This window comes from Bubalus kerabau, chromosome 1, assembly GCF_029407905.1.
Source record: "Bubalus kerabau isolate K-KA32 ecotype Philippines breed swamp buffalo chromosome 1, PCC_UOA_SB_1v2, whole genome shotgun sequence".
Lineage (NCBI taxonomy): Eukaryota > Metazoa > Chordata > Mammalia > Artiodactyla > Bovidae > Bubalus > Bubalus kerabau.
This window is the reverse complement of record NC_073624.1, coordinates 7,898,401-7,925,811: the sequence shown is the minus strand read 5'-3', so window position 1 is coordinate 7,925,811 and position 27,411 is coordinate 7,898,401. Positions and strand designations below refer to the sequence as shown.

At 39.6% G+C, this 27,411-nt stretch overlaps 2 protein-coding genes across 7 annotated transcripts in view; one reads left to right on the top strand and one right to left on the bottom strand.

Moving 5' to 3' along the window:
• The window catches only part of XPNPEP3 (X-prolyl aminopeptidase 3), a 44,326-nt gene that overhangs the window by 2,856 nt on the left and 14,059 nt on the right, over positions 1 to 27,411 (top strand). Inside the window, exons 2-6 of one of the 2 annotated variants that reach the window (XM_055566507.1) lie at positions 6,376 to 6,492; positions 15,199 to 15,606; positions 17,472 to 17,674; positions 25,084 to 25,146; positions 26,286 to 26,399. In XM_055566507.1, coding sequence (XP_055422482.1) covers positions 6,376 to 6,492; positions 15,199 to 15,606; positions 17,472 to 17,674; positions 25,084 to 25,146; positions 26,286 to 26,399 — 905 coding nt within the window. The remainder of the gene's footprint in view (positions 1 to 6,375; positions 6,493 to 15,198; positions 15,607 to 17,471; positions 17,675 to 25,083; positions 25,147 to 26,285; positions 26,400 to 27,411) is intronic. The other variant, XM_055566514.1, reaches the window with a different exon arrangement.
• Positions 187 to 26,428, bottom strand: DNAJB7 (DnaJ heat shock protein family (Hsp40) member B7). 5 transcript variants are annotated; one of them, XR_008709510.1, is made up of 7 exons: positions 26,184 to 26,428; positions 21,146 to 21,198; positions 10,561 to 10,638; positions 7,283 to 7,380; positions 4,325 to 4,515; positions 992 to 1,203; positions 187 to 796 (listed from the first exon to the last, which is right to left on the bottom strand). XR_008709510.1 is itself a non-coding variant. In XM_055566545.1 (6 exons), the coding sequence occupies exon 6, from the start codon at positions 3,394 to 3,396 to the stop codon at positions 2,680 to 2,682; it is 717 nt and encodes a 238-aa protein (XP_055422520.1). In that variant the 5' UTR covers positions 3,397 to 3,493; positions 4,325 to 4,515; positions 7,283 to 7,380; positions 10,561 to 10,638; positions 21,146 to 21,198; positions 26,184 to 26,428; the 3' UTR covers positions 2,624 to 2,679. The 5 variants fall into 5 exon arrangements, 1 of the variants encoding a protein (XP_055422520.1); XR_008709513.1 differs by lacking the exon at positions 992 to 1,203 and having other exon boundaries at positions 190 to 796; XR_008709509.1 differs by having other exon boundaries at positions 193 to 1,203.

Genomic DNA, 27,411 nt, shown 5'->3' with positions numbered 1-27,411 from the left:
CTGTCACCTTTCATACTTCACCTGATTGCTCTCAGAAAGGGCGACGTGGATCTCCTCCACGTTCCTCATGCACCTTATACAACATGCTTTAGGGACATTGGACTTGCTAGTCCTGCTACCTGGAACCCTCTTTGACCAAATATCCACATGGCTGACTCCTTCATTTCATTGAGATCTTTTCTCACGTGTAACCATCATTTCACCCTGGCTACCTTGGCTGAAATGTCAACGCTCTTGCTCCGAAACTTCTATGTCCTTCCCCTGATTTTTTTTACTTACACCTATGACTAACATATTTTACTTAGTATTTGTTTATTGTCTCTCTCCAGTCTAAGCTCTGTGACAGCTAAAAGTTTTTTGTTTGTTCATTATTGTATCCCAGATACCTAGGATACTACCTCACAAATAGTGGGTACTCAAAAAATACCATTGAATGAGTGAAAGAATAAAAATAATAGGATGGAAGCAGTGTATTTTGAAAATGAAATAATTACAGGAAGCTAAGAAGTAATTGTGTTGAAATTAAATTCATTTAAAGGAAGCAAATACATAAAAACATTGAGCTCAAACCAGTTGCTGAATATCTGATATATCTGTAACTCTGAAACTCATCTGTTTTTCTTCCATCATAAGCCTAGGTTGCGATGGCTAAAGCTGGTATCTTAGAGTAATGTATTTTTATATCCTGTGTACATACTCAAAAAATTAGAAAGTTTCCCATCTAGTATAAGTCACTGATGGCCACCCATGCATGATACAGCCACATTGCTCTGTGAAGAACCCAGGATAAGTCTGGCTTTAAAAGAAAAAAAAAAAAAAAAAATGTGTTAAAATACGTGCATGCATGCTGTCTCTTCAGTTGTGTCTGACTCTGCGACCCTACAGACTGTAGCCCACCAGGCCCCTCTGTCCATAGGATTCTCCAGGCAAGAATACCGGAGTGGGTTGCCGTTCCCTTTTCCAGGGGATCTTCCCCACCCAGGGATCAAACCTGCATCTCTTAGGTCTCCTGCATTGACAGCTGAGTTCTTGACCACTAGCACCACCTGGGAAGCCCGGTAGCCAGTTAAAAGTCTGTCTGCTGCTGCTGCTAAGTCACTTCAGTCGTGTCCGACTCTTCGCGAGCCCATGGACTGGGTTTCCAGGCTCTTCCATCCATGGGATTTTCCAGGCAGGAGTACTGGAGTGGGTTGCCATTGCCTTCTGCATGTAAAATACATGTAACATCAAATTTACCATGTTAATAATTTTTAAATAAACAGTTGTGAAAAGATCTCCGGAACTTTTTCATCTTGCAAATCTAAATCTGTATCCACTAACAGTGCTGTCTCCTCCTCCCTGCAGCCCCAGTAACCGTATTTCCACTTTCTATTGCCATAAATTTGACTGTAGATACCTCGTATAAGTAGAATCATAATGTCTCAAAGTTCATCCATGTTGTCACATGTGACAAGGTTTCCTTACTTTTTGAGGCTGAATTCAGAATCTGTGTATGCCTATATGTATAAATATTTATCCATCCATCTGTCAATTGACATTTGGACTGGCTCCACCTCTTGGCTTTTGTGAATAAGTGTGCTATGAACATAGGCGTCCAGATATAAGTGTAGCTATTTTTAACTTAAAATGCTTTTATACGTTCATTTTTAATTTATAGTGTCTTAAGTTGTGTCTGAAGTGCTCTGTGATCACTGAAAAAAGTCATCTCGTTAATAACTATGTAGACTGAACCCATGTGTTTTAATACATTTTTAGCTGCTAATGCTTTATGTATGTCAGAAGTCTGTAAAGTAGCTTTAATTAGATCAAAGGAATGATTATAGATTATAGACTTGACTAAAGAAAAGCTTCATAATATATAAGCATGTATATGATATATATAATATATAAGCATTGCAGGCAGATTCTTTACCATATGAGCCATAAGGGAAACCCAAGAATACTGGAGTGGGTAGCCTATCCCTTGGGCTTCCCTGGTGGCTCAGAGATTAAAGCGTCTGCCTGCAATGCGGGAGACCTGGGTTCGATCCCTGGGTCGGGAAGATCCCCTGGAGAAGGAAATGGCAACCCACTCCAGTATTCTTGCCTGGAGAATCCCATGGACAGAGGAGCCTGTTGGGCTACAGTCCATGGGGTCGCAGAGTCGGACACGACTGAGCGACTTCACTCACTCTCTCACTCAACCGGGGTCTCCTGCATTGCAGGTGGATCAGCTATGAGGGAAGCCCATATAAGCATTTATCTCAAAAACTAAAAGTAAAATGTTGCTGTTTTCTGAACTCTTAATATCACTGTTACCACAATTCATCTTTTTCTAACAAATCTAATCCAAACGACCACTCATCAGATGTCTGCAATCCTGCTAAGCACGTTAAAAACATAATCTTAGTGTAGTATTAAATATTATCTACAAAACTAACAGAAACACACACAGAGTTGTGTTCAAATGTTATATGAACATAATGTGTCTGAAGAATCAATTTAACGATTCCTTTTAGTTGACTTCTTCTTCTGTACTTCTTTATGCTTCTTTTTTTTCCTCTTACCACCTTCTTTGAATCCTGCTGAGAAAATAGAGGGATTCCAGTTGCTGGTGACCCAAGTTATACCCTGCTCATCATTGTTTGCATGTTTGTGGCTGCAGGACTTTGGTGAATAATTGTTAAATGACTGTCTTCTCTAACAACATTCTTCAGCAAAGCCCTCTTCATCTGCCACACCATTTAAAAGAAAGGACTTCAACTCACCGTCATCTTCATCTCTTTCTAGGTCATCCTCAATAATTCTTTTTGTATTGGTATTTCTGCCATTAACAATCTTACCTGAAGTTGTAACAGTAACGTAGTTGTCCATCCCACTATCATCAAATGCCAGGGAAGAAAATGAATAAAGTCCCTTATGGCCCAGTGAACCAAATGGTGTATATCTTATATCATATGAAGAAAATCTCTCAAAAACTGGGTATTCACTGGATGTATAGAAAAAGGATCTTGCACCTCTGTTTCTGCTTCCATAGGAGCTCCTTGAATTATTTAAAAGGTCTTCAAGTGAGTCTTCAAAGAAATGAAATGAAAATGGGTCCCTTTCACCAAAAATTTCTTTGAAGACATCATCTGGCTTACGGAATGTGAAGCCATATTCAGAAGAATCGTCGAAATCACTTCCACCTCCACCATTTAATCCTTCTTTGCCATATTTATCGTAAATGTCCCGTTTTTCATCATGTGATAATACCTCATATGCCTCAGCTACTTCTTTGAATTTTCTCTCGGCTTCTTCTTTGTTTTCTGGATTTTTGTCTGGGTGCCATTTAAGTGCTACTTTTCGATAAGCCTTTTTAATGTCCTCAGGTGAAGCATGTCTCTCCAATCCTAGAACTTCGTAGTAATCCACCATGTTTTTAACAGATGGTTGGAAAGGGCTGCTCTAGGGAGTGAGAACCGTAGTTTCCTCTCAGCTCAGGCTCTGCTGGTGCTGGTGGTAGAGGCAGTGACTGTAAATAGGCATTTTTACATTGAGGACCATGTTATTACCTTGGACCACTGCTAGGAGACATTAGGATACTGATTATGTGGCAGGCAGACTTACAAGCTTATGTCAGAGGGCTGCATTGTGGTGTCACTCCCGGCTTGGTGTAGGGACCAGACCTTCTAAATGGAGCTAGTCCAGAGTCAAACCAGACCATCCTTAACCCTCTGGACTGTTTTCTCCCATGTTTTCCTAGAAGCCTCAAACAGTGCCCCATAAACCAGTGGAACCTGTTGTAGTATGGCTGCAGCATGCCCCTTGCATAATATGACCTCTGGTTACTGAGCTTTAATAACCTACTTCTCAGTTCTTCCATGTTTTGGTTTGGAAAAATAAAGAATTTGTGAACTCTGAAAAAGTACTCAAGCAGTTGACATACTTATTTCAACCTTAGAAAGTCATTATATTGGTTTCCTGAGACTACCATAACAAATTAACACAAACATGTCTGCTTAAAACAGTAGAGGACTTCCCTGGTGGTCCAGTGGATAAGAATCCCCAGTGCAAGGAACATAGGTTCGATCCCTGGTCCAGGAAGATTCCACACGCAACGGAGCAACTAAGCCCATGTGCCACAACTGCTGAGCCCAAGTGCTACAACCACTGAAGCCTGTGCACCTCGAGCCCGTGCTCCGCAACGAGAAAAGCCACCCAGTGCGAAGCTCATGCACCACAACAGAGTAGCCCCCGCTCCACAACTGGAGAAAACCCGCACACAGCAACAAAGATCCAGCACAACCAAAATTTTTTAAAAATAAATACATTAAAAAAAAAACATAGAAATGCATTGTCTCACAGTTCTGGAGACCAGAAGCTTGACATCGTGTGTCAGCAGGGCTCCATTCCTTCCAAAGGCTCTAGGAGAGACTCCATCCTTTACGTCTCAGCTTCTGGTGGCTCTAGGTATTCCTTGGCTTGTGGCCACATCACTCCTATTTCTGCCTCCATGGTTACATTGCTTCCTTCTCTTCTGTCTCTCTTCTCCCTCTTGTAAGGACACAGGTCATTGGATTTAGGACTGACCCAGATAATGCAGGATGATCTTTTTATCTCAAGTTCTTTAATCTAGTTTTACATCTGCAGAAACCTTTCTTCCAAATTAACAGTCACAGGGTCTGGGGATTACAGCATAGACATATCTTTTGGGAGCTACCATGCAAAATATTGCAGTGATAAAACCATTTTAGGGCACTGAGACAAACTTTTTTAATGGAACAGGGATTAAAAATAACAATCACAGGAAGAATAGTATTCAGTGAAATTTAAATACATACACTGTCATTCCTTTATAATCCTTACTAGAACCTTTAACTTTGTGTAGACTTTCACATTTTGCTGCTGGAGTGATTGTATGTGCACAGGGAGATTGTATGGCACTAACTGTGTCATTGGGAATTTGGCAGAGAGGACTTACTGAGTGGCAGGGTGGAGGGGAAAGAGCAAAGATTTTGAAGTTAAAACTGAGTTTAAATCCTAGCCTTCTAAGTACTGCATGAGAAAGTGGAAGTGTTAGTTGCTCAGTCATGTCTGACTCTTTGTGACTCTGTGGACTATAGCCTGCAAGGCTCCTCTGTCCATGGAATTCTCCAGGCAAGAATACTGGAATGGGTTACCATTCCCTTCTCCAGGGGATCTTCCCAACCTGGGGATCGAACCCAGGTCTCCTGCATTGCAGGTAGACTATTTACCATATGAGCCAACATTGCCCAAATTACTTCAGAATCTAATTCCTTATTTGTTTTTTATTTTTTTTAAAGCGATAATGCCAACCTCGTGACAGTTAAAAATCTAATTCCTTAGTTTGGTGTACAAAGCCTTTAGGTGTCTGATCCTTATCTTGCCGATATTTTACTTTCCCTCCAGCAGCAGCACTGACCTGAAACTCTCTTTCCGTCCCTCTTCCCTTAGTAAGCACACACGCACATGTAAGCACGGTGTCTTCCATGCCTTCCCTTTCGTGTCTCATTCACGATACCTTCCCCTCCCCTTGTCGCTTTCACTTGACCAGTTCCTGCTCGGGTAGGGGCACCTGCTTCTGCAGCCCCACAGGAGCACCGTTTGTGCGCTTCTCTGTTCCCCAGAGCTCTGTGTCCTGTCTGTCACCGAGACAGCATTGTTTTAGTCTTGTGCTCTCAGAAACCTTGTGTATGAATCCACCACTGTGCTCACCATGTGGCATTGCTCTGTCTCACATCCGCTAGACTATATATTCTTTTAAGACCAGGGCAGATAGTCTTAACGTTATTCTTGTGTTTTTTCCAGCATGTGCCAGTCACACACTGAATAGATCTCATTGAATACTAGAGTATTGAACTCTAGTATTCAGTACTGGTATTGAAGCTTACTAGCTTCTTGTGTACTAACTGTGATTAAGCATTTTTCATACATTATTTCTTCTAGCTCTAACATTCCAATATTAAATGAAATAGTATGTGCATATTTCCCCAGACTTCACATATTCTCAGTAAAAACATTCACTTTTTCTGAATTTTAGGGCACAGCGTAACACTACTTCAATGAAATGCTTCCTTCCCCTTCCCTGCTTTTGTTTGTTTCCTTCTGTTCCCTTAGCTCCTTATTCATATGCTAATCATACTGTGTGTGTATATGCCTCTATTATGTAATAGTAGACTAAAGTCACTCAAGGTAAAAATAATCTTATTTCTATATCCCTGAGGCCCAACACAGGCTCTGGCTGGCTCAGAGGAAGGGCCATGCAAATATTGAAGGAGATACTGATTTGCATTTTTCTAAAGCAACCTACTGCTGGAGACAGATAAATGTGAATGTACTGTGAGGACTAGCTAGATGCACTGTTCCATTTCATCGTCCTTATTTCTCCTTCAGGATGCTTGTCATGTTCACGGCGAAGATACTCCCTGCAGCCCATCCCAGAGAGGAGGATTCCAAACCGATACTTAGGCCAGCCCAGCCCCTTTACACACCCACACCTCCTCAGACCAGGTAAGGCCTTTGAACTGTAATGACCGTCTCTCTCTTCAGATGCTTTGTCTAGAACCATGCCATCCAGTAGGATTTTTTAATTAATGTAAATTTAAATAGCTGTAGGGCTAATAGTACTGTTTAGACAGCACCATCTAGGGGAATAAATAGGATTAGGCTAAAATTCAAAAGTATAGTGAAAAAAATACGTATTTCAAGATGTTTTTAAAGAAACGTTTCCTAAAACATGATTTCTAGAACTGTGTTCTGACTATCGATTCATTGTGAACTGTATTAAAGACATGTTAGGAAACATTTTTCTTGAAAACATGAAATGCTCATTTCAGTATTAACAAAAATATTTCTATAGAGACTACACAAGATTTCCAGATGTGATTGTCCCAGCTTTGAGAGATGATAAAGATCATGCAAAAAGTTGATAAAAGTTTACTTCACTAATTTTTATAAATTGGTAAAGGTTTACCTCACTGATTTTTTTTTTCTACTTTAAGATTCCAATATTGCTGCTAGAAGATATGTCATTACTATTGTTCAAATTCATACCTAAGGTTTCTTTGTTTTGTTTTTTCAAAGAGACAGTTAAGTGATGAACTATGATGAATGAATATCATCCCAAAGAAGTAGATAGGATGAAACCAAATGCTTTGTAGAAAATGCAGTCAGGTTTTCCCAGGCTTCTGCCATGGGAAGTTAAATCTGTATTTACTGTGTAAGCCTAGATTATTAACACAATCTGAATTGCCTTTGGAAATATGTTGCTCTTTCACTATCTCCACTCAGTGAATGATACCAGTGTGTCTCTCAGTGAGGGCTTCCTGTTGCTGATTCTTCATCAGACTAGAGTTCCTGCTGGGAAGTCGGCTGAGACTCAGGAAATGCAGCTCACCACTGAAACACACAAGAAATCAGAGTTTTTCAAAGCTGTAAGGTAAGCTTTGTAGCAGTACAGTTGGTGCTGATTTAAATATTTCTCTATCCAGTCAACCTGCCTGTAGCTTCAGTTTGACATTAAGTTTTACCAGCTTTGAAAATTACTGATTTCTCGTGGTGAGATACTTTTACATGGTAAGCTGCATTTTCCAGGTCTTGAAACTAGTAATCATATCCTCAGGGTGATGGCCTCTGTGTCTAGACTGTTAATTCTGTTACGTGCATGGTAACTATGTAAAAAGTAAGTATGAATAAGTATACACATACAAGTTCATATGTTCATATAACTATGGGGAGAAAGGAATACACATCATAATCTTTATCCTCCTGGACAGTAAGGATCGGTGTAAGTGAGAAGGGATAGAAGTAGATGAAATTTGAAAAGAGAATTATCAGTGTGAAAGAAGCCATCACATACAGTTTCCAAAGTATTCATCACTTATCTTCCACCATGTAGAGATGCAGAACTTATCAAAGTGTTCAAATAATTGTGGGGTGTAGGAAAAGTCAGTTATTAAGAAAAATTAAAAGACATGAAATCCTTTTTTTAAAATCTCTTTTATAGACCTAAAGTCAGTTTGTTAGTTTGAAATATAAAATTATGTTTCTATGATATGTTTTGCTCCCAAAGGTTTCGTGTTCGGCATGTTTTCCCAATACTTGCCAGTACTTTAAACTTTTGGAAAACATCTCAGTCATTTTCCTAATTATTATACAAGTTCTACATATATTATAGGCAAATTAAAGAATGCAGATAAGCATAATTCTTTAAAAAAATTACTCATAACTCCACCATTTAGAGAAAGCAACTGTTGCGATTTTAGCGTTCTTTTTCTAGACTTGTTTCTTACATAGAATCGTGTGTGCATATATACACACTCTATATACTGATCAATTATTTCCTTAAAATAAATTCTTAGTGGAACTCCCCAGGCAGTCCAGTGATTAGGACTCAGTACTTTGACTGCGGCGGCCCAGGTTCAGTCCCTGGTCGGGGAATTAAGATCCCACAAGCCATTTGGCAAAAAAAGAAAAACCCCAAATTCTTAGAAGTGAAATTACTGGATCAACACCTGAATTTTGAATTTCCCTGGATTTCTTTTGGCCACACCTGTGCATTTCCTGAAGCAACAGTAACTTGGAAGATATCAGCAGAAAGACGTGGGAGATAAAGGAGTTCTGTGTTGGCTGTGCTTACTACTGCTTTGCTGCTGCTGCTGCTGCTAAGTCGCTCAGTCGTGTCCGACTCTTAGCGACCCCACGGACTGCAGCTGACCAGGCTCCTCCGTCCATGGGATTTTCCAGGCTGAGTACTGGAAAGAGTACTGGAGTGGGGTGCCATTGCCTTCTCCGTACTACTGCTTTAGATGGAAATAAAGAGTCAGATTCACCCCCCCCAGTGATTTTTAAAACTTGTCCTTTGCTTAAAGAAGTCAGCATTATAGGCTATTTCTTCTTTTTATGACACTGCCATCTCTGTGTTAAGAACCATGTATGTAGAGACAGAAATGTCAGTTCATCCTCCTTGATCATTAACATGCCTTCTACTTAGTATCTATCACCAGGAAGAAAAGGGATTCCACGAAGGAAGGCAAGTGGCATTCTGAGCTAAATACCATTATGAACCATGAGTCTACTTTTACAGTATCTGTACAGGAAAGACACTTAGATAGTTCCTTGACATTGCAAGGTGTGTAGCTTCATCAACAGTTCCCTTCTAGAGGATAGGAAAAATTAGTGCCTAATTAAGTATTGTTTCCAAAAACCTATATTTCTAACATTTTTATGTTCCTAAGCAAAATTAATTTTGGAATATGTGATATAGTTTAGAGCTTAAAAAGGGGTTATTCAAAGAGTTGGGCTTATCAGAATGACTTGTCTGACCTATGCAGAACCACTTCTTGGTTTTCTTTCAACTACAGCAATGATTAGATTCACTGGGACATAATCAGAACACAACTGTGTGGCCCAGAACTTGAGGGAATGCCTTTACCATGAACTTTTTTGTCCCTTATCATCAAATAATGGCTAAGACTGTACGGTTATTGTTAAGTGTAATATTTAAAATGATGAAAGGTTCTAGAGTGGATTATACATAATCATTCCCAAATCTTCTTGCTTGAAAGTTTCAAAACCAGTTAGTTATCATCTTTAGTTTAGTGATAGTTTAGTTGTAGTTCTGCCTTAACCAAGGGGTGTATTTTTTTTTTTTTTAAGTTTTGTTAAACATGGTTGACTTTAATAGTATCTAAAAGATCAAGATTTATTTCAGTGGGGTGAGATTTTTATACTATTATGGATAGTACAGAAACACCTTTGTGCATATTTCTTGTCCATATCAAGAAATTCTCTGGGGTAAAGATTAGCATGAATCTACCCCAGGAAAGGATTGGAAATCTTCTAAAGAACTGAATAATAAAAGTCTCCTGAATCACTCAAAACTCATTCTTGTCATTGTGCAAGAAAGCCAGATAATTTGGGGCTTTCATGTAAAAACAATTACTTTTATAAGGATAATGATTGTCCCTATACCTACATACAACAATATAACTCATACCCCATTCAAGATATAGAACATTGCCATCACCCTAGAAGGTCCTCGCAAACCCTTCTAGTCAATCCCACCTCCATCCTTAACCACTGGCCTCGTTTCTATCAGCATGATCGTTCTGCCTGTTCTTGAGTTTTGTGTAAGTGAAATCATACAGTATGAACCCTTTTTCTCTGGCTTGTTTTGCTCAGTATATGCAAATAAAATCCATTTAGAGATGTTTTCAATTATTTGGTCATTTCATTTTTTCAGAGACATCTATGTTTTACGTTGTAAAGGAAATGTTTGTTAACTTTTTCATTATCCCCGTTTTCCAACTATATAGTAATAGATCATTCTATGCACTTCTTTCTTATTACACAATAAAAGCTACCTAATATTAAACAGAATTCAGGGACACTTCTTCAAATCAGACCATATTAAAATCTTAACCTAGGGACTTCCCTGGCAGTTCAGTGGTTAAGACTCCTCTCTTCCACTGCAGGGGGCACAGGTAGGGGAACTAAGAACCCACATGCCACAAGGCACAGCCAGAAAAGAAAAAACTCCTAACCTAGTTCATTTCAGGAAGTAATTAAAATACATACCTAGATTGTAGCAAAGACTTGCATCTTTCCCATCCATATTCAGTCTTCATAAAACTCCTCTCTGGGTTTTCTGCCTGGCTGATAAAATATGAAGAACATTTTTCTTATTGTCTTCAGAGGCCCAGTTCTCGATATCCTGAAAGAGCTTTTCTTCTTGGCAGCCGACTCTCAAGATTGATTATGAGACTTTGCTATTTAGAGTCCAGATTGTGACATCTAGGCACTTGATTGGCTAAATAAGCTTGTTCGGGTAGCCCCTCTCTCCTTAATTTACTTCAAGTGACAAAATACTGACTGTTGTGCCTTTTAATACTTTACAGTTTGATGAAATTACCCATAAAGTCTATTCAGATACCATTTTATCTGAAGAAATTCATTGACTATAATGGTTAGTTCTATGACCAAAGGTCATAATAACTGTCAGGTTTACCTGTAGAGTTAAAGTTCATTGCTTTATCACACTTTTACCCCCTCCTTCAATTGATAAGAAAAGGTATGTTTTTCCTTGGATAATTTTTCTGTTGTGACCAAGAGTTCCTTGAAATTTCAGAAGTTTAGAAGCATTTAGTTAATAGTTACTCTATAGTGTTTATAATTAGTAAGCTTGGGGAAATGTAGCCAGTGTTTTAAATATTTCTCACATAGTCATTTGTATGAAATTACATTCAAATGATGAATGCTTGAAGGATGTGAAAGATGGTTTTGCAATCCTGCTTTGATTTTTAAATAATTTTTATCTTTTTTCAGAATAATGAAAATGAGATAACACATTCATTAATTAAAATCATTAATACTGTGAGTTTTCTTTCAAAAAATTTTTTAAAAACAAAATGAATTGATTTTTTAAGTTTAGTTTTATTAAATGGACTAAGGCTGTGAAATAACCAAAAGTAAAGCACAGGAAAGGGACAAAAGTAAAACAAAAAAGGGAAAAGTTAGATAATTCACTTGTTATAAGCAGCCTCTGCTTTTAGGAAAGAGTATGTGCTGTTTGTGGTAAACTGGGAAATTTCCAATATTGAGTAACAGCAACAGAATTAACATGAATAATTATCAGGGAGATAAATAGTTAAGCTATTCTTAGGCTCTGGTACAAAGTTCAGTATTCTGCGGTGGAGCCCTAGGGTACTCTTAGCCAACTTAATCCTGAGAGAAAGAAATGTGCTATGAGCTCTTCTAGGACCAGCTCTGTTGCTTTGCCAATTCAAATTGTTACAAGACCCCTCATTTATCTATCTTGTTTCTCCCCAGTTTCGTTAATAAAAATGTCAGTGTTTCTATTGTAGGTAAATAAAAGTTAAAAATTATTAATGGGATACAGCTACAGGTAGAACAACTAGACACTTCCCAAGTAAGCAGAAACAACTGAGCTGCACGTACTGGACATGAGTACTAGGAAAACTCGAAGAACTTTGATCCACCAGTTTCTCTCCTGGGGCTATCCCACAGAAATCAAAGCACCAGTGTGCATAGCGCATGAAGGCACCCTATGGATAAGTATAAAGATATTTATTATGATAGCAGAAAGTTATATGAATGCCCAGCAGTAGGGAAATTAATCAGGAAATTATGATACAGTGCCCCAAGAAATAATATGGAGACATCAAGCAGAATGAGTTGAAGTTATGCCAGATGAGTTGGTGGGAGGGATTTCTATGAGGTATTATTGTGTTAGAAAAGCAATGTGAAGAAAAGACTGTGTGGTGTCCCATTTTTGTAAAACACTAGGGACTCATAAAACCCTGAATGCAGGTAATTTGTATGCATTTATATGAATATTGAGAAAAACAGGAAAGGATATGATGTTGTTGTTCAGTCACTAAGTCCTGTTGTTGTTGTTTAGTTACTAAGTCGTGTCCGACTCTTTGTGATCCCCTGGACTGTAGCAGGCCAGGCTCCTCTGTCCTCCACTATCTCCCGGAGTTTGCTCAGATTCATGTCCATAACTGCCTCCGCTCTTCTCCAATAGCATTTTTGACACCTTCCAACCTGGGGGGGGGCGCTCATCTTCCAGTGTCGTATCTTTTTAAAAAGCCTTTTCATACTGTTCATGGGGTTCTCACAGCAAGAATACTGGAGCAACTTGCCATTCCCTTCTCCAATAAACCACGTTTTGTCAGAGCTCTTCATTATGACCATCTATCTTGGGTAGCCCTGCACAGCATGGCTCATAGCTTCATTGAGTTATGCAAGCTCCTTCCCCCATGACAAGGCTGTGATCCATAAAGGGGAAGTTTACTTACTAGAATACAAACCATGGGGGCTCTAATGTGAGTAGAAGGAGGGAAGGGGAATGAGGGCTCAAATAATGAAGAAATGGTGGGGGGCAGTATGGTGTGACTACATTTATACACAACTATAAGATGTATGTATGGAAAAGAAATAGCTAATTTTTTAAAAAGTAGATCAAAGGAACAAATGAGCATGAACAGGGTTAATTAAGAAAGTGTTTTGAATGAGAAGGGTCTAAAAGCAAACATCTTGAGCTTCAAGTCTTGGAGTGGAATTGCTTTGGAAGGAGAAGAAATTTTAGAAAAGGGGCACATTGTAAGCAAGGTAATAGGGAAAGAACAAGTTGGACTTGAGACTTAGAAGTAATTAATTTCACAATAATTGAAGGAATACTAAGAAAAAAGTTTAAGTCTCCAAAGACCACATATTGTGTAATTTTATTTATATGAAATCTCTATAATAGACAAATCCATAGAGACGAAAAATAGCGGTTGTCAAAGGCTGGGGTGGATTCAGAGGAAACAGAATGATTGCTAATTGGTGTGGGGCTTCTTTTTGGAGTGATGAAGTTTTCTCAAATTGTTTTGGGTAATGGTTGCACAAATCTGTGAATATACCAAAAAGCATTGAATTCTATACTTGTACGTGGGTGAATTGTATGGTATGAAAATATCTCAGTAAAGCTGTTACCAAAAGTGTTGGCCAGATAAGTTGAAGTTACCTGGTAGAGAACATTAATATGTTAATATTAAATGTAAGTGTCAAAATAGCTTAATTGTTTGAATTTGATCTAATGGACAATAGAAAACCCTTATAGGTTATGAGTATGGAGTGGACCGTCCATGGTGTCCCTTTTTTAGCCTCTTTATCTTTTTATTTGAGATTTTAATTGTAATAGTATATACTCACTGAAGCAAAATTCAAATAATATAAAAATCATGTTAGAGAATTTCAGTTTATCTCATTCCCCATAGGTTACCACTATAAAAATTGTGATTCTTTTCCAAATTTTTCTAAATCCTTTTTTTCCTCTCTCCTTTAATTTTTTTTTTAAATAATGGGAACATATTGTCCATCTTGATATTTCACTTCTTATATACAGCAGTGTTTCATGGCCATTTTCTCATACTTGCATATGGAGACTGGCTACCACAGGGAATAATAATTAGTTTCCCACATCACAAAGTCATTGTGAAGATTAAATAAGTTGATTGTTGTTGTTCAGTTACTAAGTCATGTCCAACTCTTTGTGACCCCATTGAACTGTAGCCCACCAGGTTCCTCTGTCCATGGGATTTTGCAGGCAAGAATACTGAAACGGGTTGCCATTTCCTTTTCCAAGGGATCTTCCCAACCCAGGGATTGAACCTGCATCTCCTGCATTATCAGGTGGATTCTTTACCACTGAGCCATCAGGGAAGCCCAAAAAGTTGATACATGTAAATAATTAGAATAGTACAGACACATAGTAAGCATTCAGTAAGCATTAGATGTTGTTTTACTCTTAATATTGTTAAGTGCAGGCTTAGGAAAGAACTGTTTTAGTAGTTCTTTTGTTTGAGAACCTGAAGTGAAAGCAGGCATAATTTCCATTCACAAGTGAAGCATTCACGCAGGCATCACTGGGCTAGTAGCCAGGCAGTCTTCTAGGTACTGGTATTAAGAACTAAGACATAACCCTTCAAAGGTTCTTAGAATGGGTTGTTTGGGTGAGCTTAAAGGAATCTGAGACTCTTGAAATTATATGTCAAAAGTTTGTATGTGCCTACACGGAGTTTAGTAAACAGAATAAATCCGTAGCTTTCAAAAGATTCTCTAGGACATCTTCAAGTCTTTAAGAACCACTTACTTTATCAGATTTGATTCTCATGACAACCCCAAGAGGTAGATAATATTACTAGAATTCAAAGCCCTGCTATATTCCAGTTGTTATTCTGGGCCCTGAGAATATAGCATTGGGCAAACAGACAAAATTCGATGTCTTCAAAGAACTTATATTCTTTTGGGGAAGTCTTACACAGAAAATGTGATCCTTCTCCTCACCTAGTATATTGAAACTTAAGGGCAACTTGGATTGTGTCCCTGAGAGTGCCTTCCGCATAATAATTAATAAATATTTGAGCGAATGAGTAAAAGAATGAACCAGAGAGCTGGAAAAGATCTTAAGGGGTCGTGATCCCAGTTTTCAGCAGGACCACATTTAACTATCATTTCTTCCAAATTTTTGCAATGGAATAGAAATTTGAAACCTGGGTTATCTCCTTAATTTTGCCATGTGCTGTGAGGAGATTGGGCATAAATTGCAGAAATGAACTTGAGTGTCTCCATCTAATATTAAACTATCTTAAATATCAATACTCTGCCACTATAGAAATGCAAAGCTTCACTGTTATCTGTCATTTCTAGGGGAGGTGACGCCAGGACTGTCCCAGGTGGAATATGCCCTTCGCAGACACAAACTAATGTCTCTGATCCACAAGGAAGCACAAGAGCAGAGTGGTACAGACCACACAGTGGTACTGCTGTCCAGCCCTACATACTACATGAGCAATGATATCCCCTATACTTTCCACCAAGACAACAATTTCCTGTACCTGTGTGGATTCCAGGAGCCCGATAGCATTCTGGTGCTTCAGAGCCTCCCTGGCAAGCAGTTACCAGCACACAAGGCCATGCTTTTTGTGCCTCGGAGAGACCCCAGTCGAGAACTTTGGGATGGCCCTCGATCTGGCACCGACGGAGCAATAGCTCTAACTGGAGTGGATGAAGCCTATACACTGGAGGAATTTCAACATCTTGTACCAAAGCTGAAAGGTAACAGATAGGAGCAGAACTCAAATCACAGGCCAGGTTGGGACTAAGACCTTCTTGGCCATTTGTTCTTCATTTGCTAAAACTATTAGCATGGCAACATTTCCCTTGGCACTGTGAAAGAATATAAAGCTTTTCCATAAGACTTTAAGGATTTCATTTATTCGTTTGCTGAATCTTCATTAGATTATTTATTCACAGACTGTCTGTTCTAGTGTGAAATCCCAGAAAGAGGATTTTAATGTGGAGGATGGACATGGGCCACTCTTCAAGATAACTGACCAGTCTGTTGACGCTTGCCTACTTATCTTACCACTTTTGCAACTCTTCAAAAATGGGCAATATTCTCAAAGAATTATTTATCCTTCACCAGCAGCAGAAACACCTGGTGATGCATTATAGAAATAACAAATGCAGACTAGACACTGGAAGTGTAAAATCTGTGGCCCCCACTTCATACCTCCTATCAGAATCTGCATTTTAACAAGATTCTCCAGTGGTTCATGTACACAGTTGAGTTCATGCCCCTTGAAAAAATATCACTTTCTCTATGTTTATTCTGGTAGAATTGTGATCACTCAATGTTTTGAGATTCCTTTTCTAGAACTTTTCAGAATGTATACTACATTATAAACTATCCTTAGTGATTCTTATACATCTACAGCTCTAGGAAGTATTTAACTTTTTAAAGTGTCCAAAAGTCACTTAGAGCCAAATTTGGTAAATAAGATAGATGGTCAAGTTATAAAATACTGATTTTAGACAAAATAAGGTATTTGATTGTAAAATTTCAGTCTGATATTCTTGTAAGATATATAAACATTTCTGAAGTCATTTTCTAATTAAAAGAGGATTTCAAAATTGCTTCCAACAATCCTGGATTGAAAGTTTAAAATCTAAAAAGGTTTTAAAAGCCTAAAAAGGTTGGCCTATGATTTTATAAAATGACAGCAAATAATCATGGTTGTTTTACTTTTTAAAAACTACAACAACTAAATTTTTGTTGAAAGTAAGATTAGAGTTTGACATGTAGTCTATATTTAAAATCGTTTTTATTTTAAAAGGTAAAAGTATTTTGGAGATTGTATCACTAATGCATACCCAATCAAAATTTTTAGGGCTTTTCCCCCCTCTTCTGTCCCAAGTCCATTGTATGAAACATAGAAATCTTCAGATTTAAATTGTTGGGAATACTACTCATAGGTTTCTGTCAGAAAATAAAAAAGGGGGGGAAACATAGAGACATGGTGTAAGTGGAAAAAATTTTCATGGTGAGCTTTATCTTACGTCTCGAGCAAAACTCAGCCATTTCCTTGGGTCTACAAAGTGGAAAGGTGAACTGTGGTGGTCTGTAATGAGAACACATGGCAGATGAAAGAGGACAGGTATTCTGGATGAATGTGGATTATCAGCAGTGAAACCCCCTCCCACCAGTACTGAGACTGAAACTCAGGGATGGAGCACTTTTAACCATGAGCTTGTGAGCTGAGTACTTTTTCTGTCCTCCTGTGTCCAGTTATTTAACAGTACCTCTAGCTGACTTGTGTGTGGTGTGGAGAACAATTGTCACAGTTGTTCTTCAACAGTTAGTAAATAATCAAAGCTTGAGTAAAGCTCTAGTTTCATCTATTGTCTTTACAAAAAAACACTGAGGTTTGAGGGCAGAAAAAGCCATATATCCAGTCTCAGAATATCTTGCCATTTTCAGGAAGGGCCTTCCCAATAACTTATGACCCATTCCTTTAGATCCTGAGAGAGAGTGTTCAACCCTTGAGAGTTTATACTACACATTTAAAAATAGTTTTGACTCTTCAGGTCTATGACAGGTGGTATTTCTTGTTGCTGTCTTATTTTAAATCTCTTTTAAGCTGAGACACATACACTGTGGTATGACTGGATGAGGCCTGCTCACAAACAACTCCACTGTGACTACATGCAGCAGCTGGCGGAGGTCAAAGCCAGGAGCAAGAATAAGGTTCGGGCTGTGCAGCAGCTGGTACAGCGCCTCAGGCTGATCAAATCTCCTGCAGAAATTGAACGGATGCAGGTTGCTGGGAAGCTGACATCACAGGTATGGTTCCTACGGAAGAATTTCTTCCCAAATTAAAAAGTCCAGCTTTTAGGGTTCAGTGGGCACCTGAGGTTGTGTACCCAGGGCAGTAGTCTTAACGGCACACGGACATATAGCTTCTGCTTTGATGTTTACCGAGTGCGTCTAGAGACTTGTGCAGTACTTAGGAAGGCAAATCAGATATCCTTCTTGTATCTTTTTATCCACGATCTTAGTTGTTTCTCTTTGGAACGACATAAGTTAATTCATTTTATTTCCTTTCCTTATCATAATTACAGTAATAGTGGCAGAGCTTATTAAAGTAGATTCATGGGACCTAAAATGACCATGCTTACGAATTATCAGTTTATTACAGGAGAAGGGCACAGTTTACCAACAGCATTAATGTGAGAATAGCTAACACAGCCAATGGCTGTCTCACAGCCGTGTCCAGAGAAGCTGAGTGCAGGCTCCTGCTGTCCTTCCCCAGTAAGGACCGGGCAGGGTGCATTTTCTCTGGGGCTCAGGAACCACAAATGCATGCATAGAACACCTCGGAACCAGGAAGCCCCAGGAATCTCAGCTAGGGATTTTTGGATTTTGGTCTCATTGGCATATTCCTGCTCTGTAACAGCTCTCACAGAGACCAAGTATAAACCTTTGATCTCATCAACATGGAGTAGATGACATTCTACCATCATATTGTGGTACCTCTTTTAAACCATCATCACAATTGATGACTGCATAATGTTCATTTAGATTATTATTAATCAGTGTTTTTCAAGTTCAACCTGTTAAATATTCCCACAGGTTGCTTCCCAACATAGCTCCTCTATAATAGATCTATCCTATGGCGTGAGAATCAGAAACAAACCCAAAAAACTAGCTTCATATAGTCAAACACAGAGCTCTCATCTCTTGTCCATTTTGAGAACGTATGTCGCTCTGGGAAGTGTGTTTGTTACGTTGGCTATTGTGTAGCTCTGTTTTAGGCTCATCAAAAGAGAAAGATTTCATCAGAGCCCTCCACCCCAAGGAGCTTCTGAGTCAAGACTAAGAGAAATAGTATTGTCTTGCTTTAAGCATCTCTTGAGGCACAAAATTATGTTAAATTTTCCCTTTTATGTCACCCGTTGATTGCTCCCTTGAAACTGTTTTCTGTAGTGGCTTCACCATTTGACATTTCTGCTAGCAGTATACAAGGGTTCCAATTTCTCTGCATCCTCACCAACACTTGTTTTTTGGTTTGGGCATTTTGTTCTGTTCGTTTGCTTTGATGATAGCCACCCTAATGGATGTGAAATGGTGTCTTGGGCTTCCTTGTTGGTCCAGTGGTTAAGAATCGTCCTTGCAGAAAAAAAAAAGAATCTGCCTTGCAATGCAGGGGACGTCAGTTCAATCAGTCCCTGGTCCAGGAAGATCCCACATGCTCCGGGGCAACTAAGCCAATGAACCATAACTACTGAGCCCATGCACCGCAACTGCAGAAACCTGGGCACCCTAGAGCCAGTGCTCGGCAACAAGAGAAGCCACTGCGATGAGTAGCCTTCACACCTCAACAAGATAGTAGCCCCACTCGCTGTAACTAGAGGAAGTCCACACGCAGCAAAGACTAGAGCAGCCGAAAATAAATAAATAACTTTCACACACACACACACAAAAGAAATGGTATCTCATTTTGGTTTTGACTAGCATTTTCCTAATCACTCATTGAGCATCTTTCTATGTGCTTATTGGACCTTTATATAACATCTTTGGAGACGTCCATTCAGCTCTTTTGCCTGTTTTCTAATAGAACTATTTATCTTTTTGCTTTTTAGTTGCAGAGTTCTTTACATAGTATTCTGTGTACTAAACCTTACTAGATAAGGGTCTCTGATTTTTTTTTTTTTTTTTGTCCTCCATCAGACAGTTTGCCGTACTTGAATTATCTTAGTTGTAGCATGTCTCAAGCCTCACTGGTTCATTAACAGTGGCGCAAGTTGCTTTGGTTAGAGCTCCACCTGCTGCCCAAAGTGAGTGAGACTCGTCTGAAGAAGAGTGAGCTTTCTCAAACCAAAGCCATACCTGCCGTCAGTTTGCGATTCCTTTCCAATCCATTATGCTAGCTGCTAAGGTTCAGATTCTATCTTTTTCAGATTCCACTGATTTAAAAGCCAGTACTACTTCAAACCAGCAGCGGTTTGGCAGTCACCCAAGCTCAAGAGTTTTATTTTCACCCCTCTTATCAGAATCATCCTTTTTCTTTCAAAATAATTCCTTAACTATGTATTTTAAGAATAATTCAGGTATGCTGGAACAATTGGGTGTCCACATGCGCAATAAAGATGTTGGACCCATACCTCACACCATATACAAAAATTAACTCAAAATAGATCAAATACCTAACCTCAAGAGCTACAAGTATATAAAGCTCCTAGAAGAAAATGCAGGGCTGAATCTTTATGAATTTGAATTTATTAGATATGACACCAAAATAAGCAACAAAAGAAAAATAAATAAATTGGATTTGATCAAAGTTGAAAATAGTTGTGTTTCAAAGGGCATTTTTTAAGAGTAAAAAGGTGACCTCCAGAATGGGAGAAAATGTTTGCAAGTCATATATCTGATAAAGGTCGAGTATTCAGAATATGTAAAGAATTCTTGCAACTCAAAAACAAAAAAGGAAATTCCATGATAGTCTAGAGGTTAGGACTCCACACTGTCACTGCTGAGGGTGATGGTGCAATCCCTGGTTGGGGAACTAAGATCCTGCAAGCCTCTTGGCACGGCCACCAGAACAAAAAGGACAGCCCAATTATAAAGTGAGTGAAGCTTGAATAGACATCTCTCCAAAGATAAACAAATGACCTAAGCTCATGAAAAAATGCTTTAAATACCATTAGCCACTTGGGAAATGCAAATCAACATCAGATACTGCTTCATACTTAATAATATACCTTATTTAAAAATAAATAACAAATGTCGGGCTTCCCTGGTGGCTCAGTGGTAAAGAATCTACCAGCCAGTGCAGGGGACATGGGTTCAGTCCCTGGTCAGGGAAGATCCTACAAGCCTCAGGGCAGCTAAGCCTGAGCACCACACTGCTGGGCCTGTGCTCTAGAGCTTGGGCAGTAAGAGAAACCAGCACCATGAGAAGCCCGTGCACCACAATGAGAGAGTAGCTCCCACTGACCGTGACTAGAGGAAGCCTGCATGCAATAATGAAGCCATAACTAAATAAAAATTAAAAAAAAAAAATTAACAATTGTTGGCAAGGATGTGGAAAAATTGGGACCTTTGTACGTTACCCTGGTGGCTCAGACGGTAAAGTGTCTGCCTACAATGCGGGAGACCTGGGTTCAATCCATGGGTTGGGAAAATCTCCTGGAGAAGGAAATGGCAACCCACTCCGGTATTCTTGCCTGGAAAATCCCATGGACGGAGGAACCTGGTAGGCTACAGTCCATGGGGTCGCAAAGAGTTGGGCACGACTGAGCGACATTTACTTACTTGTACATTACCAGGAGAAGTGTTCAGTCACTGTAGAAAATACTTGGGAATTCCTGAAAAAAATTAAGCAATTATTATATGACCTGACAGTTCTTCTCTTAGGTATATACCCAAAAGAATTAAGAACAGGTGCTTAAACAATGGTGGTGGTGGTTTAGTCACTAAGTAGTGTCCAATTCTTGTGACCCTGTGGACTGTAGCCTGCCAGACTCCTCTGTCTGTGGGATTCTCCAGGCAAGAATACTGGAGTGGGTTGTCATCTCCTTCTCCAGAGGGTCTTCCTGACCCAGGGATTGAACCCAGATCTCTTGCATTTCAGGCAGAATCTTTACCGACTGAGCTATGAGCGAAGTTGAGTCACTATTGACAATAGCCAAAAGGTGCGAACAACTCTTATGACCATCCATTGATGAATGGATAAGCAAAATGTAGTATCTATATCTATACATAGAGTGGAATACTGGTCAGCCATAAAAAGGAATAACATACTGATACATTCCACAACATTGATGAACCTTGAAGCCATTATCCTAAGTGAAGCAGACCAGACACAAAAGGCCACACATTATGTAGTTCCGTTTATGTGAAATAGCCAGAATATGTAAATCCATAGAAACCAAAAGCAGACTGATGCTTGCCAGGGGCTGGGGTGACAGGGATATGGGGAAAGTAACTGCTTATTGGGTAGGGCGTTTCTTTTGTGGCGGTGAAAATGTTTTTAAACTAGACAGAGGTGGAGGCTGCCTAGCATTGTCAATAGACTAAATGCCACTGAAGTGTTCACTTTTTTTTTTTTTGGCCACGAGGCACAGCTTGTGGGCTGTTAGTCCACCAACCAGGAACCAAACCTATGCCCCCTGTGGTGGAAGCACAGAGAATTCCCCGAATTGTTCATTGGTTAATTTTATGTAATGTGGATTTCATATTGGGTTAAAAAAAAAAAATGAATGAATTTAGATGCCAGATGTACTAACAAATGGCAGTTAAACGGATCAGTTGTTCAAGACAGTGGTAGTGCTTACAAGTCTTAAGTTACTAAAGGAGAAGGGTACAGTATAACACTATAAGGGTACAGTGGTCAAGAAGCAACAGAACTAGACCTGCAACAATGGACTGTTCAAAGTTGGGAAAGAAGTACATCAAGGCTATATATTGTCACCCAGCTTATTTAACTTATATGCAGGGTACATCATGCAAAATACTGGACTGGATGAAGCTTGAGCTAAAATCACGATTGCGAGGGAAAATAACCTCAGATATGCAAATGATACCACTCTAATGGCAGGAAGTGCAGAGGAACTAAAGAGCCTCTTGATGAGGGTGAAAAAAGAGTGAAAAAGCTGGCTTGAAACCCAACATTCAAAAACTAAGACCATAGTATCTGGTCCCATTACTTCATGGCAAACAGAAGTGGGGGGAAGTGGAAGCAGTGACAGATTTTATTTTCCTGGGCTCCAAAATCACTGAAGATGGTGACTGCAGCCATGAAATATAAAAGACGTTTGCTCCTTGGAAGGAAAGCTATGACAAACCTAGACAGAGTATTAAAAAGCAGAGACATTACTTTGCTAACACATACAGATATGAGAGTTGGACCATGAAGAAGGCTGAGCACCGAAGAATTGATGCTTTTGGATTGTGGTGCTGAGAAGACTCTTGAGTCCCTTAGACTGCAAGGAGATCAAACCAGTCAAAGTTTTCAGTTGATTCAGGAAATCAACCCTGAATGTTCATTGGAAGGATTGATGCTAAAGCTGAAGTTCCAGTACTTTGGCGACCTGATGTGAAGAGCCAATTCATTGGAAAAGACTCTGATGCTGGGAAGGGTTGAAGGCAGAAGAAGGGGGCAGCAGAGGATGAGATGGTTAGATAGCATCACCAACTCAACAGACATGAATTTAAGCAAACTCAGGGAGATTAGTGAAGGACAAGAGAGCCTGGCACACTGCAGTCCATGGGGTCGCAAAGAGTCAGATACGACTTAACCACTGAACAACAACAACAACCCATCAGCCAGGTCTAGAGTACAAGCTCCTGTTGTCCTCCTCAGTCAGGATGGGGAAGATGCATTTTCTCGGAGGCTCTGGAACCACAGATACACACATAGAACACCTCGGAACCAGGCAGCCCCAGGAATCTCAGCTAGGGATCCTAGGGTTTTGATCGTGTTGGTATATTCCTGCTATGAAGCAGCAAAGCCCTTCAGAGGTCCCAGGGAATCCAAGAACAAACCGTTAATTTCACTGTTATCAATACTGATAAGCTGATAACAGACTGCTTGGAAACTCTTCTCAGCACTATTAACCAGCATGTTTCAGACCTTGACCAGGGTCAGTGCTAGGCAATGTTGTCCTAAAATTTAGAAGTATTGAAGGAAAGGGGAAGTATCAGTCACTCAGTTATGTCCAGCTCTGCGACCCCATGGACTGTAGCCCATCAAGCTCCTGCGTCCATGGGATTCTCCAGGCAAGAATACTGGAGTAGATTGCCTTTCCCTTCTCCAGGGGCTCTTCCCAACCCAGGGATCAAACCTGGGTCTCCCACATCACAGGTGGGTTCTTTACCATCTGAGCCACAGGGAAGCTGTCTTAGAAGTATTAAGTCTGGTAATTCCTTTATAATCTACCAATTTGGTAATGACAACAGAGAATTTGCCCTTATTTTTCTTAATAAACAACTTCTAGCTATCAGTGATTATATTCCTTCAGGGTTCCCAACATTCTAATCTAGAATGTTTTTCTATAAGACTTTTGATATTTGGGCAAAATAGTTTCCCTAAGAATAGTTACACTAAGAAAAGGATTTAAAAAAAAAAAAAAAAGAATCTTACAGAAAAACCTGAACAAACTTTTTGGCCAACCCAGGAATTCTCTGTGATAGCTGCACTATACGTGTGCATGTTTTCTGTCTTTGTAAACATCCATGTCTGTAATTCCTCACTGGACCTCGTTTCAAAAAGGATTTTGATTAGCTTACATGGATACATAAAATACAAGAGAGCATAAATTCATGGTAGAGTTGAAGAAAAGCAAGATTTGAGGGGAATGGAGCTAAAACAAAATAAAACCAAAGGCACATTGTGTAAGATGGTACAGAAAAACCCAAATGAACTTATTAGCCAATCCAATAATTAGATTACTTATATTGTAGGCCTGCTGCTGCTGCTAAGTCGCTTCAGTCGTGTCCGACTCTGTGCGACCCCATAGACGGCAGCCCACCAGGCTTCCCTGTCCCTGGGATTCTCCAGGCAAGAGCACTGGAGTGGGTTGCCATTTCCTTCTCCAGTGCGTGAAAGTGAAGTCGCTCAGTCATGTCTGATTCCTAGCGACCCCATGGACTGCAGCCCACCAGGCTCCTCTGTCCATGGGATTTTCCAGGCAAGAGTACTGGAGTGGGGTGCCACTGCCTTCTCCGATATTGTAGGCCGGTGGTTCTCAACCGGGGGCAGTTTTGTGTTCCCTAGGGGACATTTGACAACATATAATTATCACAGTTAGGGAATGCTACTGTCATCCTACATGGAACAGCATAGCCCCCAAACAAAGAATAACCTGGCCCAGAATGTTGATAGTGCCAAGGCTGGGGAACCCTGCTGTCGGCTGGACCAGTCAATCCATAATTGCATATATTCTAAGGCTGTGGAAGCATTTGAAAGATAAATGACAAATGTGTTTCCGTGCCGCTTATTCTAGTATACAGTGTATTCTAAGTGGGAAGGTTGAATGCCCTTCCACTAAGTCTGTCATCAGTCATCTATTCCAGAAAGCAATATTTTCCCCTTTGGAAAGCGTATGATCGTGCTCACAAAGCCATAACTTCAGGTCAACAAAGTTGGGGAGAACTGTGTTTTTCATTTGAGCTCCAGTATTTTGAATGTTTGGACAAGCAACATAGTTAAAATGGGTCTATGTTCTTTTCTTCCTTCATTCTCTTTGCAGGCTTTTATAGAGACCATGTTTGCCAGTAAAGCCCCTGTGGAAGAAGGCTTTCTTTATGCTAAGGTGAGCTTTAAATGCCTGGCGAAGTTTTGTCGGAGGCAAATGTGCTTTCTTGATTTGCATATGGCATCCAGTTGGCTTTCATGGACATGACTAGGGTATCTATGAAGAGGATTTGGTTCCTAAATCTCACTGGTAATTTATTAGATGAGTCTAAAATATGTAGAGCTACCCTGGTAGCCCAGATGGTAAAGAATCCACCTGCAATGCAGGAGACCCCGGTTCAATTCCTGGGTCAGGAAGATCTGCTGGAGAAGAGGTAGACTACCCACTCCAGTATTCTTGGGTTTCCCTGGTGGCTCAGCTGGTAAAGAATCTGCCCGCAATGCGGGAGACCTGGATTTGATCCCTGGGTTGGGAAGATCCCCTGGAGAAGGGAACAGCTACCCACTCCAGTATTCTGGCCTGGAGAATTCCATGAACTATTCCATAGGGTCACAAAGAGTCGAACACAACTGAGCTACTTTTACTTTCTTTCACAATTAAATGGAGAAAATAGAAAAGAACAGATAAAGAAGGACTTTCACAAGTGGATGTTAAGAAGAATCATAGTGTTTAAGTAAATGTAAAGGCAGAGAATCTGAGGCAGTTCTGTGGATAATAGCAGATACAAACCAGCCTCCAGCTTCATCCTAGGATATAGCGAAATTAGAATTTACCATTTGCCTAGCATCCTTTTTCACATTTCCAGAGCATGTAGGTTGGTAGCTATTTGGAAGGTTGAAATTGGTAATTTAGAGCTCTTGTTAAAAATGCAAGCTGTATTCCAATGTTTACCTAAATAAGAAAAAAAAGTAACATGTAAAGGGTCTAGACTATATCTCTGTACTCAGCCTGGTCATAAGTTTTCTGTGCTCTCTTCAGGACTTAACTCTTTGAAAATCATAGGAAAGTTAGAGCACTTGGAAGAAAAGAACAGATGTAGTAATAGAGTTGAATGACAGTATTGGGGTGAGAATAAAAGAAATGGACTGAAATTATAGCATAAAACTTTGGTTAAAAAGATGTGATGAATCGTTTTCTGGTATTGACTTACGTACTTGGATGGAGGTGTGGGCTGTTGAAGAGAGACTAGGCTAGGGCAGCCTTAAGGAAATCCTTTTTTCCGTCCTGTATTGTCATACTTTGCTGCTGTTTTTCAGTTTGAGTTTGAATGCCGGGCCCGTGGTGCGGACATCTTAGCTTACCCACCTGTGGTTGCTGGAGGTAACCGGTCAAACACTTTGCACTATGTGAAGAACAATCAGCTCATCAAGGTACGTAGATCCCCTTCAGGCTACTACCCCTGGGTTCAGATGCCTTAGTAGGAAACAGCTGTAGCCTCACAGCCCCCTGACCTTCAGCTTTCACAAGCTAACTGCCGTTTATAAAACCCTTTGTTTATAAAATGCTTTTACAGACATGCTATCCTTTGATCCTCACATTAGCACTGTGAGATAGGAGCAGCTATTAACATGCCTGTTTAACAGAAGAGGAAAAGAAACTTTAGGTAACTCATTAGTGCCGAGCCAACTATTCTAGTCTAAATCCTTTGCTCATTTCACGTGGTTAAACTTCTTCACTGAAGTCTTGTGCCAGCAACAGGCCAAGCCTATTTTGGGAGCAGGCAGATTTTACCAATAGCTTATTAGCTGTGAGGGAACTTATATTCTACGGTTTTTCTTCCCAAGTGATTTATAAGTAAAGAATCTTGTATTCCTTTATTAAGGCTACTTTTAATTATCTACTTAAATTTACAGTAAATTCAAAAAAATGAATATAGCAAACATGTAAATTATACATTTTTTTTCTAATGAATACCCGTGAACCAATGACTCAACTCAAGAACATTGCCAGTATGTTCAGTCTGCTTACATACCCTCATGCTCTGCCATCCCACAGCCTCCTTCCCAAAGGTCACTAAGCAGTATCCTAAATTCCTGTTTGTCATTCTCTTGGGTTTTTTTAAAAAATAGTTTTGTCATATAGACATGATTCCCCAAACAATTAGTTCTGCCTCTTTATGAACTATATAAAAATTACATACTGCTATATGTAGTTTTGGGAGCTTAACTTGTCTTTTTACTCAAGCAGGATAAAATAATTTTTTCCCCCATGTATTTGTATCTGTTCACACTCCTACCAGCATATATGTATAATTAATTCTGTTGACCATATTCTCTCTATCCCTTGCTATTATCAAACTTCTTAATTTCTATCATTTTCGTTGGAATAAGACAGTGTGGTCTCATTGTGGTCTTAATTTCCATTGCCTCTATTACCAATGAA